Genomic DNA, 17,426 nt, shown 5'->3' on the forward strand with positions numbered 1-17,426 from the left:
TGCTCCAGGGACAGCGTGGCCTCCGCGCGCATTACTGTGAACAGTTATAAGAGGCTTCAATCCAATCGCAGCTTTTCACATTACCAAATGTGTTTTAGCCATTTGTGACGCATGAACTATCCGGTACGGAGGCGATGCTTTTTGGGTTTGTGTATAAGCACCGTGTCTCTTGAGTATCACCTTTCTGCAGATGAGAGACACATCCGACACAAACAGTATCGCCGCCAAATGTGAAATCAAGGCATCGTTCATCTCGCCGAGAAGCCGACAACATCCATCAGCCTCCAGTGAGCCGCGCACTGGCTCCTCTCCTGCGCTCTGGAGCTTTTTTTTTTTTTTTCCATTGTTTTTATCGTTTGTTTTTCTCGAAGTTTAGGAATAATTGTAAATGGCTGAAATTCTACACGGCGAGTATCGCAGCGAGCAGAAATAAAAGATGTTTAGAGAAGGCAGCCGCGCTCCGTTCTGCGAGGAGGTTAAAGGGCGGCCAGAGTTCTCGGCAAATGTACGCAGCATTCTTATTCACATGCTCCCAGCTGTCAGTCAGCGATACTTAGGAGCTGGCGGGATCTTCTAGGACGCTAGTGGAAAATACGGCACCAATATCACGGAAACCTACAATGCTCGGTTCTGACGTACACCAGGAATGTTTGGGCAGATTCAATTTACAGTCTGCAATTCCACAATGACAATAAAGCGGGGGGTAAAAATGATGCCAAGATATTTGGTAAGGTTTGTAACTGAAGAAAACATTCCAGATTGTATATGCGTGTGCTGGGACTTGTGGTCTCCTACTCAGAATGACTTCTCCTGTCGCATTTACATCCACAACCCACAGTAAATATTTTCCATCTGATGCTAAATCCAATTAACAAGATTTGTGGGAGATTATGTCCGTCTGGCACCAGATATTCGGATTGGAAGACTCAGATCCCGCTTGCATCCAAGCGTCTAGATTTCCAGCATTCGCATTAATGGTGATAACGTCCAAGCAGTTGTCCATAAATAACGTGGTAATGATAAAACAGAAGGTGAGGACCGGAAGGAGACGTATGTCCAGGAATGACTGACAGTAAAGCCACGCATGCTGCCATACCGCAGACTGACCGACACGGGCCGGGGGCACCCGCCGATCACATCGGCCTCCAATCTTCAATGACTGCATTGGTCATAGACAAACGACCTCCATATCCAACAACCGTCCCAAGTTTTCGTCAGGATGGACGATCATCATGACGAGGTCTCCTCGTACAGCTAGGTCAGAATTTTCTGAACCGATACGTTCAGGGCTGCCATGGGAAAGCAAAAGGTGATTTCAGCTCCTGGCCAAATAATCTCACAGAAACCGCCATCATAGATCATGTCACAGCAAGATCACAACAAGGTGGCTCCCAAACCTAAGGCCCAACTGTGTGATACTTAACCACTGCATCACTTCCCTGGAGGAGGTCACTCCAACTGCCAAATACACCGCGAAAATGATCAAATCGCCATAATGTAGAGGCGCCCAAACACTACAGATGTGAGCTGGCCGACCAATGCAGTCATGACCAGAAGTGAAAACGTAAGCATTTCTCCCAGAAAATTATTGCATTTACACATGTTTTGTTATACACACATTTATATCCTTTGTGAGTAGTGGAACAAGAAAAAAGGCAAATTGGACATAATTTCACCCATAACCCCAAAAATGAGCCAGACAAAATTGTTGGCATCGTCCTTAATATTTGGTTGCCCCCTTTAGAATAAATAACTGCAATCAGTCGCTTCCTATAACCATCCAGAAGCTTCTTACTCCTCTCAGAAGGGATTTTGGACTCTTCTTACAATCTGCTCTAGGTCTCATATTTCACCTTCTCCCACCAGTAATTTTAAGATCTCTCCACAGGTGACCAATGGGATTTAGATCCGGACTCATTGCTGTCACTTTGTCCAGCGCTTTGTTTCTATCCATCTCGCTGGGCTTCTTTAACTGGGCACTAGAATCCTAGTGCCAGAGGCAACAAAACAATCCCAAAACATCTTTGAGCCTCCACCATACTTGACTGTAGGTACTGTGTTCTTTTCTTTATAGGCATTATTCAATTTTTGGTAAACAGTAGAATGAAAGAATTTTGGCGTCCTGACATACATTTTGACAAACTGCCGTCTAGCTTTTTTATGTCTCTGTGTCAGCTGCGATGTCCTCTGGGCTCTCCTGCCATAGTGTTTCATTTCATTCACATGTGGACGGATAGTTTGTGCTGACACTGATGCCCCCTAAGCATGCAGGACAGCTTGGATTTCTTTGGACTTTGATTGGGGCTGCTTATTCACCATCCGGACTATCCTGCGTTGCAACCTTTCATCAATTGTTCTCTGCTGTCCACAACCAGAGAGATTAGCTGTAGTGCCATGGGTTGTAAACATCTTGATTATGTTGCGCACTGTGGACAAAGGAACATCAAGATCTCTTGAGATTGTTGATATTGTTCAACAATTTTGGTTCTCACGTCCTCAGACCCGTTCGCTTCTCTTCTTTTTGTTCCCCATGCTTAGTGTGGTACACACATTCTATAAAGCATAGATGGAGTCAACTTCTCCCCTTTTTATCTGGTTTCAGGTGTGATTTTCATATTGCCCACACCTGTTACTTGCCACAGGTGACTTAACGAGCATCACATGGTGGAAACAAAGTTGTTTATGGAAAAGTGCCAACAATTTTATCAGGCCCGTTTTTGGGGTTTTGTGTGAAATTGTGTTCAATTTGCCTTTTCTTATTTTTTTAATGTTGTTCCAATACACACAAAGATATAAACATGCGTAATTGCAATAATTTTCTGGGAGAAATGCATAGTTTTCTGGAAAAATTTCAAGAGTACCAACACTTTTGACTATGACCATATATATACCGTATATAAAATTAGGATGCGGGGGTCCTGATCCAAATTTTGCCGAGGACCATCAGACTCTAGTTATGCCACTGGTGGCGCTTACACCCGTCTGATAGAGCACTGTCTAGCACTCGGATGATACGAGACCTTCAGATCCAGCGATTCTTTTAAACCAGAGATTGTAACAATGAACATTTCACGTATTTCCATTTCAGTCTCCCGGAATTAAATCACACTGAATTTTTCCATAAAAATCAGATTTTGGCTTCCGATGCTGAAGATACAGTGGTTATTCTGTGCAGCCAAAAGACCGGTGCAGGGAATAAATTCTGCTCCCCTTGTATCTGGGAAAGGCTCCAAATTGCTGCTTTCAATATAGGATGTTCAGCTCTTCCACAACTCAGCAGACCGGGGACGAAGCAAGTAAACATCGGGATCCTGCGTGAAATGTTTCAGCAAAGTGATGATTGCGGTCACCTGTGCTCATAATGCTAAAATGTGGTCAGGAGGACGTAGTGCCGTCACATCCTAGCACCACCGCCCACGATAATGACGTACACTGACTGTAGATATATCCAGCTCCTGACTATATACCTATAAGCTGGTGATCGAGTAATACTCTGCAGAGGAAACGGTCAGCAAGCATTCAGTTTCCTGGCAATACCGCAGCGGAAATGGCGCATTACATTACAATGACATTGTGCCCACTGACACCGGAGCTGCTGCGTCCTACAGAACGAGACCTGCTTTGTAAATGAGGGGAACAAATCTACTAAGCCTGAATTCTCTAATATTGTGACCTGCAGAAACATATAATATGTCATCATATTGTGCCTGCACAGTCGGAGACATGGCGGCCGCTCACCTGTGGCATTGTATGATGAATTCGATGGCGTCCGTCTGGAGAAGCTCTTTACTGCCAGGCTTTGCCCTCTCTGTTTCCGCCGCCAGGCTGTGCGGCACTTTGAGTCGATGCTCTGTTTGATTCTATACCAATCCGATTCTGTAATTCTGAATTTGTGGAACAGGTGACCTGCGATGAGAAAAAAAACAAAACTATCATGTTACCGAAGGTACCGAACTAGGGGCAGGCATAAGAGGAGATGTCCAATTTCTAAGACTGGGAATACACTGCTTTTGGTTGTGTCACAGGTTGTGTGGCTGAAGATCACTGTACGGTACACTGATAGTGACTGGGGTGTTGTAATGATCCAGTCCGGGTTTTGAGTCCTGTTTTCCCTTTTTCCCGGTCTGGTCAAGTCAAGAGTTAACCTTTCTCAGCCTTTGTCTGGGTTCAGGTTGGCTATTTATCACTGCTGCTTCCTGCAGGCGATGCCACTTATAGTTTTTGCCTAGTGCTGCTGTAGCTGTCTCTGATTTGTTTCTGCTGCGTTTGCTGTCTGAACCCGTGTCTCTGTTTTCCCCTATTCCCGTTTTGACTCGGTGTTTCCCTTTAGTGTGCTTACTCCCTGGTTTTGACTTGGCTGGTATCCTGACCTGCTTCTGTCTTTTGGCTAATCCGTTCTGGACTCCCTGACTTGTCTTTGACCGCGAGTTTGCTTATTCATTTGGTACTGCGCTACACTCTAGGATTTGACCCGGCTTGCTTGACTATTCCGCTGCCACCTGTGGTGGCTTCACTGCTGCACTGCAGGCCAGCTCTGATTAGGTGCAGCCCTGCTTCCACTCTACTGCCATCTAGTGGAGCCTGCACCTGCACTGCAGCAGCGTGACAGGTGTCATTGCTGTTGGACTGTATATGACGTGCTTGTCGCGGGAGCCTGCAGGTCCCATTGTAATCCCATGTAATATGCTGCAATACAGCATATACAGATGTTTGGCTGCATGACCTATGTCGGGGCCAAAGTTATAACATCATTGCAGGGAAACTCAGACTCCCGCAGACACTGGAGCGAAGCTGCCGCCGGCACACTGCAGGAATTGCCTGAAATAGTGAATTTGCAAGGTCTAGTAAGCTAAACCTCCCATAGTTTGTAAGCTTGCGAGCAGGGCCCTCACTCCTCCTGGTATCTGTTTTGAACTGTATTTCTGTTATGATGTAATGTTTATTGTCTGTACAAGTCCCCTCTATAATTTGTAAAGCGCTGCGGAATATGTTGGCGCTATATAAATAAAATTATTATTATTATTATTATAAACTGCAGCGCTCGGCATCTTATAGTAAGAGACGCAGCCGATCTCCCATCCCCCAACCCCAGTATGGCAGCACACCATCCCAGCACTATATGGGTGTGTAGCCATGAAACCTGCAACCCGCAGAGCTGAGATAAACTACGGCTTCTGACAGCTTGCTCCTTGGCAGTGTGGAGGCATATTCTTAAATCATCCGGATTTTGGGTTCTTTATGCTGTTTCTTTGGAAGCTTTAAAAGATTTTGCCTGCTAAAGGTACAGTGCTGGTAAATGTTGCATCGTGAGCGCCAAAAGAAATGGAAAAGGAGAAACCAAAAGCTTCTATTAAGCATGAAGAGCTGGAACTAAAGTGCGTTCAGTCCCATGTGCTCAACACGACGGCCGCAGTTAAATCGCAGGGGGTCGACATGCTGGAAAATCATTCCTGGTCTAACACTAGTTGTAATCCTCTAAAACTCAACTGTAGTAGATGTGCTGTGAACTCTCCGTGCCAGTGGCCACAAAACTGAAGAAAAAAAAATACAACTCACCCGATGAGCCACAGATCGGAGGATATTGGGACTAGACGTTCTTGGTGGCTCTAAGAACTTTTGAATGGGACCTTTAATGCTTGTGGGGGTCCGTAGCGCCCCAATCCCTCAATTGTCTGCTTAATGTTTAGAATAAAACTTAGGCTTTTATTTTTCTAATACGGACAACCTGCAACAGGTGAGTATGTGGGAACACGGACAACATACAAATACAGAGGAATAAATGTACATAAAAACCAATGAGACGATTAAAAGAAAGCACAGACACAAGTAAAAAAGCAAAAGAAAAAAAAAAGAATAAAACTCTGTTCCAGAACAAAGTATCGCCAGTGGTTACAATCTGGTGCAGATTAATACGGTGTATCTTATTGCAGATACTAATACCAGATAACCAGGGAAGGAACTCTCCAGCTTCCTGCGAATTAAACCCTAAATTGTAAGGGATTAAGGTAGTACGACTCCTACCCTGGGACCTGCTGGGATTGATCCCTCGACTTCACCACGTGGCAAACAGTAAATTTCAGTCTTCCCATCACCCTACAGAGCCCCAATCACGAGATCGACGCCACGTTTACTACATAACAACGAATAAATAAGAGCAACCATCGGACAAACATCATCGCTGCTTGCAGAAGAGACCCAGCAAGTTTTTTTTAAGACCCTAAACCAACCGTGCCGGTAACAGAGAGCCATTCCCCAAATCCCATCAGGACAGTAAATTAATAAGGAGGGATTTAGCGGCTCTAACAAGGATCATGACAACATATAAGAATGCTTTATGGGCTGTAACATCACACGATTAGCAGCGCACGTTCCGCTGATTAAACATTCAGACTTGGACGTGGGGAAGGGACGGCAGATACGGTTTACACCCTGGATCATCTTCTCTTACTGGCCCATAATGGGCCACGATTATCTCTGCTTTCAGTAATGAAATCATAAAATAAGTTGCAGTTGATTCTGAAAGTTGCATTATAAGAAACAGCATTAGACTGTTCCACATTATTCGCAGAACTGAGGTCTTCACTAACATGACAAAAGCCTGGAAAGAAAGTAACAACTAAACCGTTCCCATCTTATCGAGATATAGGTCCGGCCAAACTAACCTCCTGCCAGCTGAGCCCGTTCCCACTCCCTGCATCTACCCCAAGAGGGGACACTGGATATTTCTGGGGTGATCAGTGGTGATCGGAGCCAGCTGAGCCCGTTCCCACTCGCTGCATCTACCCCAAGAGGGGACACTGGATATTTCTGGGGTGATCAGTGGTGATCGGATCCAGCTGAGCCCGTTCCCACTCCCTGCATCTACCCCAAGAGGCGACACTGGATATTTCTGGGGTGATCAGTGGTGATCGGATCCAGCTGAGCCCGTTCCCACTCCCTGCATCTACCCCAAGAGGCGACACTGGATATTTCTGGGGTGATCAGTGGTGATCGGATCCAGCTGAGCCCGTTCCCACTCCCTGCATCTACCCCAAGAGGGGACACTGGATATTTCTGGGGTGATCAGTGTTGATCAGATCCAGCTGAGCCCGTTCCCACTCCCTGCATCTACCCCAAGAGGGGACACTGGATATTTCTGGGGTGATCAGTGGTGATCGGATCCAGCTGAGCCCGTTCCCACTCCCTGCATCTACCCCAAGAGGCGACACTGGATATTTCTGGGGTGATCAGTGGTGATCGGATCCAGCTGAGCCCGTTCCCACTCCCTGCATCTACCCCAAGAGGGGACACTGGATATTTCTGGAGTGATCAGTGTTGATCAGATCCAGCTGAGCCCGTTCCCACTCCCTGCATCTACCCCAAGAGGTGACACTGGATATTTCTGGGGTGATCGGTTGTGATCGGATCCAGCTGAGCCCGTTCCCACTCCCTGCATCAACCCCAAGAGGGGACACTGGATATTTCTGGGGTGATCAGTGGTGATCGGATCCAGCTGAGCCCGTTCCCACTCCCTGCATCTACCCCAGGAGGCGACACTGGATATTTCTGGGGTGATCAGTGGTGATCGGATCCAGCTGAGCCCGTTCCCACTCCCTGCATCTACCCCAGGAGGCGACACTGGATATTTCTGGGGTGATCAGTGGTGATCGGATCCAGCTGAGCCCGTTCCCACTCCCTGCATCTACCCCAAGAGGTGACACTGGATATTTCTGGGGTGATCAGTGGTGATCGGATCCAGCTGAGCCCGTTCCCACTCCCTGCATCTACCCCAAGAGGTGACACTGGATACTTCTGGGGTGATCAGTGGTGATCGGATCCAGCTGAGCCCGTTCCCACTCGCTGCATCTACCCCAAGAGGGGACACTGGATATTTCTGGGGTGATCAGTGGTGATCGGATCCAGTTGAGCCCGTTCCCACTCCCTGCATCTACCCCAAGAGGGGACACTGGATATTTCTGGGGTGATCGGTTGTGATCGGATCCAGCTGAGCCCGTTCCCACTCCCTGCATCTACCCCAAGAGGTGACACTGGATATTTCTGGGGTGATCAGTGGTGATCGGATCCAGCTGAGCCCGTTCCCACTCCCTGCATCTACCCCAAGAGGCGACACTGGATATTTCTGGGGTGATCGGTTGTGATCGGATCCAGCAGAGCCCGTTCCCACTCCCTGCATCTACCCCAAGAGGGGACACTGGATATTTCTGGGGTGATCAGTGTTGATCAGATCCAGCTGAGCCCGTTCCCCCTCCCTGCATCTACCCCAAGAGGTGACACTGGATATTTCTGGGGTGATCAGTGTTGATCGGATCCAGCTGAGCCCGTTCCCACTCCCTGCATCTACCCCAAGAGGAGGCACTGGATATTTCTGGGGTGATCAGTGGTGATCGGATCCAGCTGAGCTCGTTCCCACTCCCTGCATCTACCCCAGGAGGCGACACTGGATATTTCTGGGGTGATCAGTGGTGATCGGATCCAGCTGAGCTCGTTCCCACTCCCTGCATCTACCCCAAGAGGAGGCACTGGATATTTCTGGGGTGATCAGTGGTGATCGGATCCAGCTGAGCCCGTTCCCACTCGCTGCATCTACCCCAAGAGGAGGCACTGTATATTTCTGGGGTGATCAGTGCTGATCGGATCCAGCTGAGCTCGTTCCCACTCCCTGCATCTACCCCAGGAGGCGACACTGGATATTTCTGGGGTGATCGGTGGTGATCGGATCCAGCTGAGCCCGTTCCCACTCCCTGCATCTACCCCAAGAGGTGACACTGGATATTTCTGGGGTGATCAGTGGTGATCGGATCCAGCTGAGCCCGTTCCCACTCGCTGCATCTACCCCAAGAGGTGACACTGGATATTTCTGGGGTGATCAGTGGTGATCGGATCCAGCTGAGACCGTTCCCACTCGCTGCATCTACCCCAAGAGGAGACACTGGATATTTCTGGGGTGATCAGTGGTGATCGGATCCAGCTGAGACCGTTCCCACTCGCTGCATCTACCCCAAGAGGTGACACTGGATATTTCTGGGGTGATCAGTGGTGATCGGATCCAGCTGAGACCGTTCCCACTCGCTGCATCTACCCCAAGAGGGGACACTGGATATTTCGGGGGTGATCAGTGGTGATCGGATCCAGCTGAGCCCGTTCCCACTCCCTGCATCAACCCCAAGAGGGGACACTGGATATTTCTGGGGTGATCAGTGGTGATCGGATCCAGCTGAGCCCGTTCCCACTCCCTGCATCTACCCCAAGAGGGGACACTGGATATTTCTGGGGTGATCAGTGGTGATCGGATCCAGCTGAGCCCGTTCCCACTCGCTGCATCTACCCCAAGAGGGGACACTGGATATTTCGGGGGTGATCAGTGGTGATCGGATCCAGCTGAGCCCGTTCCCACTCCCTGCATCTACCCCAAGAGGTGACACTGGATATTTCTGGGGTGATCAGTGGTGATTGGATCCAGCTGAGCCCGTTCCCACTCCCTGCATCTACCCCAAGAGGGGACACTGGATATTTCGGGGGTGATCAGTGGTGATCGGATCCAGCTGAGCCCGTTCCCACTCCCTGCATCAACCCCAAGAGGGGACACTGGATATTTCTGGGGTGATCAGTGGTGATCGGATCCAGCTGAGCCCGTTCCCACTCCCTGCATCTACCCCAAGAGGGGACACTGGATATTTCTGGGGTGATCAGTGGTGATCGGATCCAGCTGAGCCCGTTCCCACTCGCTGCATCTACCCCAAGAGGGGACACTGGATATTTCTGGGGTGATCGGTGGTGATCAGATCCAGCTGAGCCCGTTCCCTCTCCCTGCATCTACCCCAAGAGGGGACACTGGATATTTCTGGGGTGATCGGTGGTGATCAGATCCAGCTGAGACCGTTCCCACTCGCTGCATCTACCCCAAGAGGAGACACTGGATATTTCTGGGGTGATCGGTGGTGATCAGATCCAGCTGAGACCGTTCCCACTCGCTGCATCTACCCCAAGAGGCGACACTGCATATTTCTGGGGTGATCAGTGGTGATCGGATCCAGCTGAGCCCGTTCCCACTCCCTGCATCTACCCCAGGAGGCGACACTGGATATTTCTGGGGTGATCAGTGGTGATCGGATCCAGCTGAGCCCGTTCCCACTCCCTGCATCTACCCCAGGAGGCGACACTGGATATTTCTGGGGTGATCAGTGGTGATCGGATCCAGCTGAGCCCGTTCCCACTCCCTGCATCTACCCCAAGAGGTGACACTGGATATTTCTGGGGTGATCAGTGGTGATCGGATCCAGCTGAGCCCGTTCCCACTCCCTGCATCTACCCCAAGAGGTGACACTGGATACTTCTGGGGTGATCAGTGGTGATCGGATCCAGCTGAGCCCGTTCCCACTCGCTGCATCTACCCCAAGAGGGGACACTGGATATTTCTGGGGTGATCAGTGGTGATCGGATCCAGTTGAGCCCGTTCCCACTCCCTGCATCTACCCCAAGAGGTGACACTGGATATTTCTGGGGTGATCAGTGGTGATCGGATCCAGTTGAGCCCGTTCCCACTCCCTGCATCTACCCCAAGAGGGGACACTGGATATTTCTGGGGTGATCGGTTGTGATCGGATCCAGCTGAGCCCGTTCCCACTCCCTGCATCTACCCCAAGAGGTGACACTGGATATTTCTGGGGTGATCAGTGGTGATCGGATCCAGCTGAGCCCGTTCCCACTCCCTGCATCTACCCCAAGAGGGGACACTGGATATTTCTGGGGTGATCAGTGGTGATCGGATCCAGCTGAGCCCGTTCCCACTCCCTGCATCTACCCCAAGAGGTGACACTGGATATTTCTGGGGTGATCAGTGGTGATCGGATCCAGCTGAGCCCGTTCCCACTCCCTGCATCTACCCCAAGAGGCGACACTGGATATTTCTGGGGTGATCGGTTGTGATCGGATCCAGCAGAGCCCGTTCCCACTCCCTGCATCTACCCCAAGAGGGGACACTGGATATTTCTGGGGTGATCAGTGTTGATCAGATCCAGCTGAGCCCGTTCCCCCTCCCTGCATCTACCCCAAGAGGAGGCACTGTATATTTCTGGGGTGATCAGTGCTGATCGGATCCAGCTGAGCTCGTTCCCACTCCCTGCATCTACCCCAAGAGGAGGCACTGGATATTTCTGGGGTGATCAGTGGTGATCGGATCCAGCTGAGCCCGTTCCCACTCCCTGCATCTACCCCAAGAGGCGACACTGGATATTTCTGGGGTGATCAGTGGTGATCGGATCCAGCTGAGCTCGTTCCCACTCCCTGCATCTACCCCAGGAGGCGACACTGGATATTTCTGGGGTGATCGGTGGTGATCGGATCCAGCTGAGCCCGTTCCCACTCCCTGCATCTACCCCAAGAGGTGACACTGGATATTTCTGGGGTGATCAGTGGTGATCGGATCCAGCTGAGACCGTTCCCACTCGCTGCATCTACCCCAAGAGGAGACACTGGATATTTCTGGGGTGATCAGTGGTGATCGGATCCAGCTGAGCCCGTTCCCACTCCCTGCATCTACCCCAAGAGGGGACACTGGATATTTCTGGGGTGATCAGTGGTGATCGGATCCAGCTGAGCCCGTTCCCACTCGCTGCATCTACCCCAAGAGGGGACACTGGATATTTCTGGGGTGATCGGTGGTGATCAGATCCAGCTGAGCCCGTTCCCTCTCCCTGCATCTACCCCAAGAGGGGACACTGGATATTTCTGGGGTGATCGGTGGTGATCAGATCCAGCTGAGACCGTTCCCACTCGCTGCATCTACCCCAAGAGGAGACACTGGATATTTCTGGGGTGATCGGTGGTGATCGGATCCAGCTGAGCCCGTTCCCTCTCCCTGCATCTACCCCAAGAGGGGACACTGGATATTTCTGGGGTGATCGGTGGTGATCAGATCCAGCTGAGACCGTTCCCACTCGCTGCATCTACCCCAAGAGGAGACACTGGATATTTCGGGGGTGATCAGTGGTGATCGGATCCAGCTGAGCCCGTTCCCACTCCCTGCATCAACCCCAAGAGGGGACACTGGATATTTCTGGGGTGATCAGTGGTGATCGGATCCAGCTGAGCCCGTTCCCACTCCCTGCATCTACCCCAAGAGGGGACACTGGATATTTCTGGGGTGATCAGTGGTGATCGGATCCAGCTGAGCCCGTTCCCACTCGCTGCATCTACCCCAAGAGGGGACACTGGATATTTCTGGGGTGATCGGTGGTGATCAGATCCAGCTGAGCCCGTTCCCTCTCCCTGCATCTACCCCAAGAGGGGACACTGGATATTTCTGGGGTGATCGGTGGTGATCAGATCCAGCTGAGACCGTTCCCACTCGCTGCATCTACCCCAAGAGGAGACACTGGATATTTCTGGGGTGATCGGTGGTGATCAGATCCAGCTGAGACCGTTCCCACTCGCTGCATCTACCCCAAGAGGCGACACTGCATATTTCTGGGGTGATCAGTGGTGATCGGATCCAATTGAGCCCGTTCCTACTCGCTGTATCTACCCTAAGAGGTGACACTGGATATTTCTGGGGTGATTGGTGGTGATCGGATCCAGGGATGCTCAGAGGTTACACATCACTGCCAATAACTGCGAGTAGGAGACAATGCCATATTTTATGCTCCTCTTTCATGTACCGCTGATGGACTAAGCTGAGCAGGATTGAAACTGCTAATGAATGCCTGCTCCATAGTAATCCACAGCATGAACTATGCGTGTATATATAATATATATATATATATATATAGTGGTAATAGAACAACACACTGTCCTGTAATGACAGCTCTCGTTCATGTCCCCAGTGTGGCAGCTCGGCGGTACCTGGCACATTACTATGAGACTTCAGCTTGATTTCCATTATCTTACGCCATTTCCAGATTTCTGTCCTTCTTTCAGGGCTCATTTAGGCAGCAGACAGTGAGGGGGACAATGTGTAGAAGAACGAGGATGTTTGATAGGTGGACGGGGACCTCATTACGGAGCCCCGGGGGGCGCTGCAGCTGTAGACAGACCAGCGGATCATCGTGTAAGATGCGGCGCTCTACACGCTCTGTGTACACAGAACAATACGAGTGTTGTGGCCTCTGTGGGATTACGTCCCATAACGTCTCTCCGGGGTGTGGACATTGGCTGATTGTATTTCACTCCCCAAGCGCTGGCCAACTTCTGTCAGAGTTGGTCGCCCGTGCTCAGACCCACACGATGGCAGCCGGCCCCCCATCCTACACACAGGCGTACAACAGACCGCCTATCACCAAAAGCTGCCACACCGATGGTACCACAAATCAGAGGAGGCGGCGTGCAATTAATAGGGTATATTCAGGAATTAATCAGGAAAACAACACATTTCTCAGATATAATCGTAGCGTCAATATCTCAGGTCTCGGCCTAATGAGAACTTATAATGCGCCCATAGTGGTCATTACAAACATGGTCATGTGCCGGACCCCCGCCATTCCTCCGCACTGCGGCACGTATCCTCATCCAGTCTTCCCACTTCTTCTATTGGAGGGGAAAAGTCAGTGACCACTGCAACCAATCAGTGACCACTGCAACCAGTCAGTGACCAATAACTGTCTGCAGCTTTCACATTACATATGAAGCTTCTTCACTGCCAAGAATGCAGGAAAAAAATGCCGCAAAAACGCAATGTGTGAACATAGTCTTACTGATGACAAATGTCTAAAGCCTATAAATACATATATATGGGAAAAAAATGATATGAAAAAAGGATAAATGAATGGAAAATAAAGGCTTTGCGGTTATGGACGGATGATTACGTATTGTATGATTTGTGGATGTCATACCGGCCATGTGCAATCCAGGGCCTGTCCAATAAATGGCTGCCGCATGAGTTAGTAATATAGGGGAAGAACGCCGCCGGTAATACGGCTGGTAACTGTTTCTGGCACGGTCCAGGCAGAGCGTCAGCCCCAGGAGACCTGCGAGCGCACGGCGGTGCGTCAGCCCTATAGGAGCCGATATCGGGAGTCATTACAACACTGCGGTTACACAATTACAGTAACATTGACCACAACTGCGCGGGATTTTACTGGGCCAAAAATGGATTCACTGGGATTTAATCAGAGGATTATCACTTCCCAAACAAACTGCCCCGAGCTCCGTCTATAGCGAAGTATCATCAACGGGGAATGAAAGCTGGAAAATTACAAAGCGGCCGATGTTGTCAGCCACGTGGGAGTACACACACAAGGCAGAAACGTTTTAATCTTCTGGCTAATAAACTACAAAGTACAAAAATAATATAGAATGAATGTGTCTGTTACATGTATCACTGCTTCTCATCCAACGTGGAAGAAGTCGTCCAGCTAATAAGAATAGATACGACAGGTGTAAAATTAGAAAGAAATCACTATTCCCCCTCACCGATCCCCCACAGCGCTCGATCTGGTGCTTCGGACCCCCCGACGGTGTTATATGTGGAACGTCCCTTAAAATGCCCGGTAAGCAGAACGTTACTGGTTGCCTTCTTCCAAGTGCAGATTCTCCAGTGTCGTCACAAAACCACAGAAAAGAGGCCGAGACAACGCAGCGAGGACGACGCTGCCACTAACGACGCTTTCCTGTCCGTGTGACCACCGGATCCACTGTGATAACACAAAACACATGGACTCGTCACTCGTTTGGTTGAGAATCAAACCTTGAAATGTACACACATGTGAAGTGCGGCGAGCCAGCCATTGCATCAATGTATCCCCCAAACCGGGGAAGATCTGCAAGCCATTAGCAAGGACAAAGAAGAGATGGATGCAATTATGACCACGCTTTATAATGGTGTCGGCAATGTAAAGCTTCCTGCGGGTGAAGGCGAATTCTGCTGCATCAGAGATGGCGACCCGCTGCCAGAAACCAGAAGGAGACAACACTGCTATCATCGTCTCACAGAGGAACCAGAAACGTAGAAATTCATTACCCGCTGTGAAGGTCGCGGTTCTCATGAATTCGGGGGTGCTTTTCTTTTGTTTCTACGCCTCTCTGTTCCTGAGAGACGGCCTCTTCTTTCCTGGTTATAAATCTAGTCTTTTTGACAAGTGGGCGGGGTCTTCAGGTCTTGACTGGGTATCTTCTCGAGGGACACACCCAGTTGGTTATAAAATTTATATACAGGGGTGAAGGGGCTATATCTCAGGAATGAACAGGCACAACAGGGGGAGCACAGACACATTCCCTTCCTTAGGGAGGTTAGAGAATAATGAAGCTATTGTACTTGTCCAGTGGGGTCTATCTCACAACACACGCCATTACTATAATCCCACACAGACACGTCAATCCGAGAGGCTACAAGTATTTGGCATTTGCATTAGAGACTGATAGGATTTTAGCAGCGTTTTTATCCTGGACTTACCAGGACTAATGTGCACAAACACCTCTGCCGGATTCATAAAGCACTGCGCTCTTTTGAACTGGACCTTTTCCACCGTCTCCATATCGCCGCGTCCTAAAGGAGCCAAGCCAGAGACAGTGGTCCCATCCCGGAGCCGTGACTGGAGGTGCGGCTGTGATGAATTGTTCGCCCCTTGCCAACATGAGCACAAGCTATTTGTCGTTTTATTGAAGAGACTTGTAAGTCCCAAGGTATCATTTCTGTCTGGCTGCAAATGACAATTCAAGATGTGCAGCTTCATTCCACGTACATTAAGCGCATCAAACTTTTGGACTGTCGAGACAAAAGTTTAACTTTCTGGAAGGTGTATGTCCCATTACATCTAACACAGAAGTAACACACCACTTCAGAAAAGGGATAATATACCAACAGTAAAATATGGTGGTGGTGGTGGTGTGATGGTCTGGAGATGTTTTTCTGCTTCAGGATCTGGAAAATGAATTCTGCTGTCGACCAAAAAATCCTGAAGGAGAATGTCCGGCCATCATTTGGGATATGGACAATGATCCAAAACACACCAGCAAGTCCACCGCTTAAGAAAAACGAAATGAAGACTTTGGAGTGGCCTAGTCAAAGTCCTGACCTTAATCCGGTTGAGATACTGTAATGACCTTAAAAAGGCGGATCATGGTCAGAAACCTCCGATGTGGCTGAATGACAACAATGATGAGTGGCCAAAATTCCTCCGCAGTGTTATAAAAGTCTCATCACCAGTTATCACAGACGCTTGATTGCAGTTGTTAGTGCTAAGGGCGAACCAACCAGTTATTAGGTTTAGGGGGCAATCACTGGTTCACACAGGGCCCTGGAGGTTTGGATTTCTTTTCCCTTTAATAATAAAGACCTTCAGTTAAAAAAAAATCATTTTACGATTATCTGTTTTATCTTTGTCTAATATTTACATTTGTTTGTTGACCTGAAACATTTAAGTGTGACAAACATGCTAAAGAATAGGAAATCAGGAAGGGGGTGAACACTTTTTCACACAACTGTACAATGTAGCAAAATCTGTGACTGTTTTATGCCTTTAAACTAATGGAAGAGACGTGACAAATATCCCCTAAGGTAGAAGGAGGAACGTGAATCTCGGATCTTGAAAATGGTGAGGAATTAAAGTACAAATTATAAGAAAAAGCTGAAAATGCCTTACTTAGTCTGACAATTTATAGGATTCCTTCACCATCCAATATTGTATGGTCATGTGCTTGGCTTATTGATGGAAAAAAAAAAACACCAAAAAACAATCCTATAAATATTAAGCTTTACAGAAACCGTCCTCATAGAGAAGTGACTTCTACTGGGAAGGTTTGGCGTTACCGATTATTTAATATCCTACGGAACATGACAAAGCCTAAAGACATCATAAAAGGAAAATGACGGAAAAAGCAATGTGCGAATGGCCGGCAGTCACTAAGCCTCTAAGATTCGCGCTCCGCTCCTTCCTACGCCGGCCGGGAACGTCTCCACAGATTCCACCTTTTAATAAGAGGATAAGTAGTTTTTTGAGTCAGAGATAAATAGGCATTGACTGAGGCACCTACAAGACAAACAGGAGTGTGTGCACATGCAGATTCTTATTTATACAGTTACATATTTTATTAAATGCTCCCTAGACATCCTGTTACATAAGCCCGTTCCAGAGCATCTCAGAAATCCATCTGGATGGCAAGAAACCTTCACACCGGACGCCAAGACAAACAAGGCTATGAATCACCAACAAGACTTTCAGCTCGTCCAAGGGTCCTTGTGGCTTTGGAAATGAAGGTTCTTGAAAGAAGCTTAAATAGGACATTTCACCTAAGTGTTGTAACTCTAAAGCTTCTTCCTGAAGGAATGAAGACGACTGACCCCGCGTGATGATCGGGAATCCAGCAACATTCAGATCTGGGAATCCTTACCAAAAATTGCCAACATCCGCAGAACAGAAGGCGTGATTGAGAGAACTATGCGTAACATGCTGAGACGAGCACCAAATATATATATACATACATACAGTGGGTAT

General features: G+C 48.9%; 1 protein-coding gene across 1 annotated transcript in view; it reads right to left on the reverse strand.

Annotated features, from left to right (window-relative positions):
* BANP (BTG3 associated nuclear protein) overlaps positions 1–17,426 on the reverse strand; it is a 369,258-nt gene that overhangs the window by 161,507 nt on the left and 190,325 nt on the right. The window contains exon 8 of the mRNA XM_069739403.1: positions 3,739–3,906. Within this exon, the coding sequence (XP_069595504.1) occupies positions 3,739–3,906 (168 nt within the window). The remainder of the gene's footprint in view (positions 1–3,738; positions 3,907–17,426) is intronic.

The sequence above is a fragment of the Ranitomeya imitator genome, chromosome 9, assembly GCF_032444005.1.
Source record: "Ranitomeya imitator isolate aRanImi1 chromosome 9, aRanImi1.pri, whole genome shotgun sequence".
Taxonomy (NCBI): domain Eukaryota; kingdom Metazoa; phylum Chordata; class Amphibia; order Anura; family Dendrobatidae; genus Ranitomeya; species Ranitomeya imitator.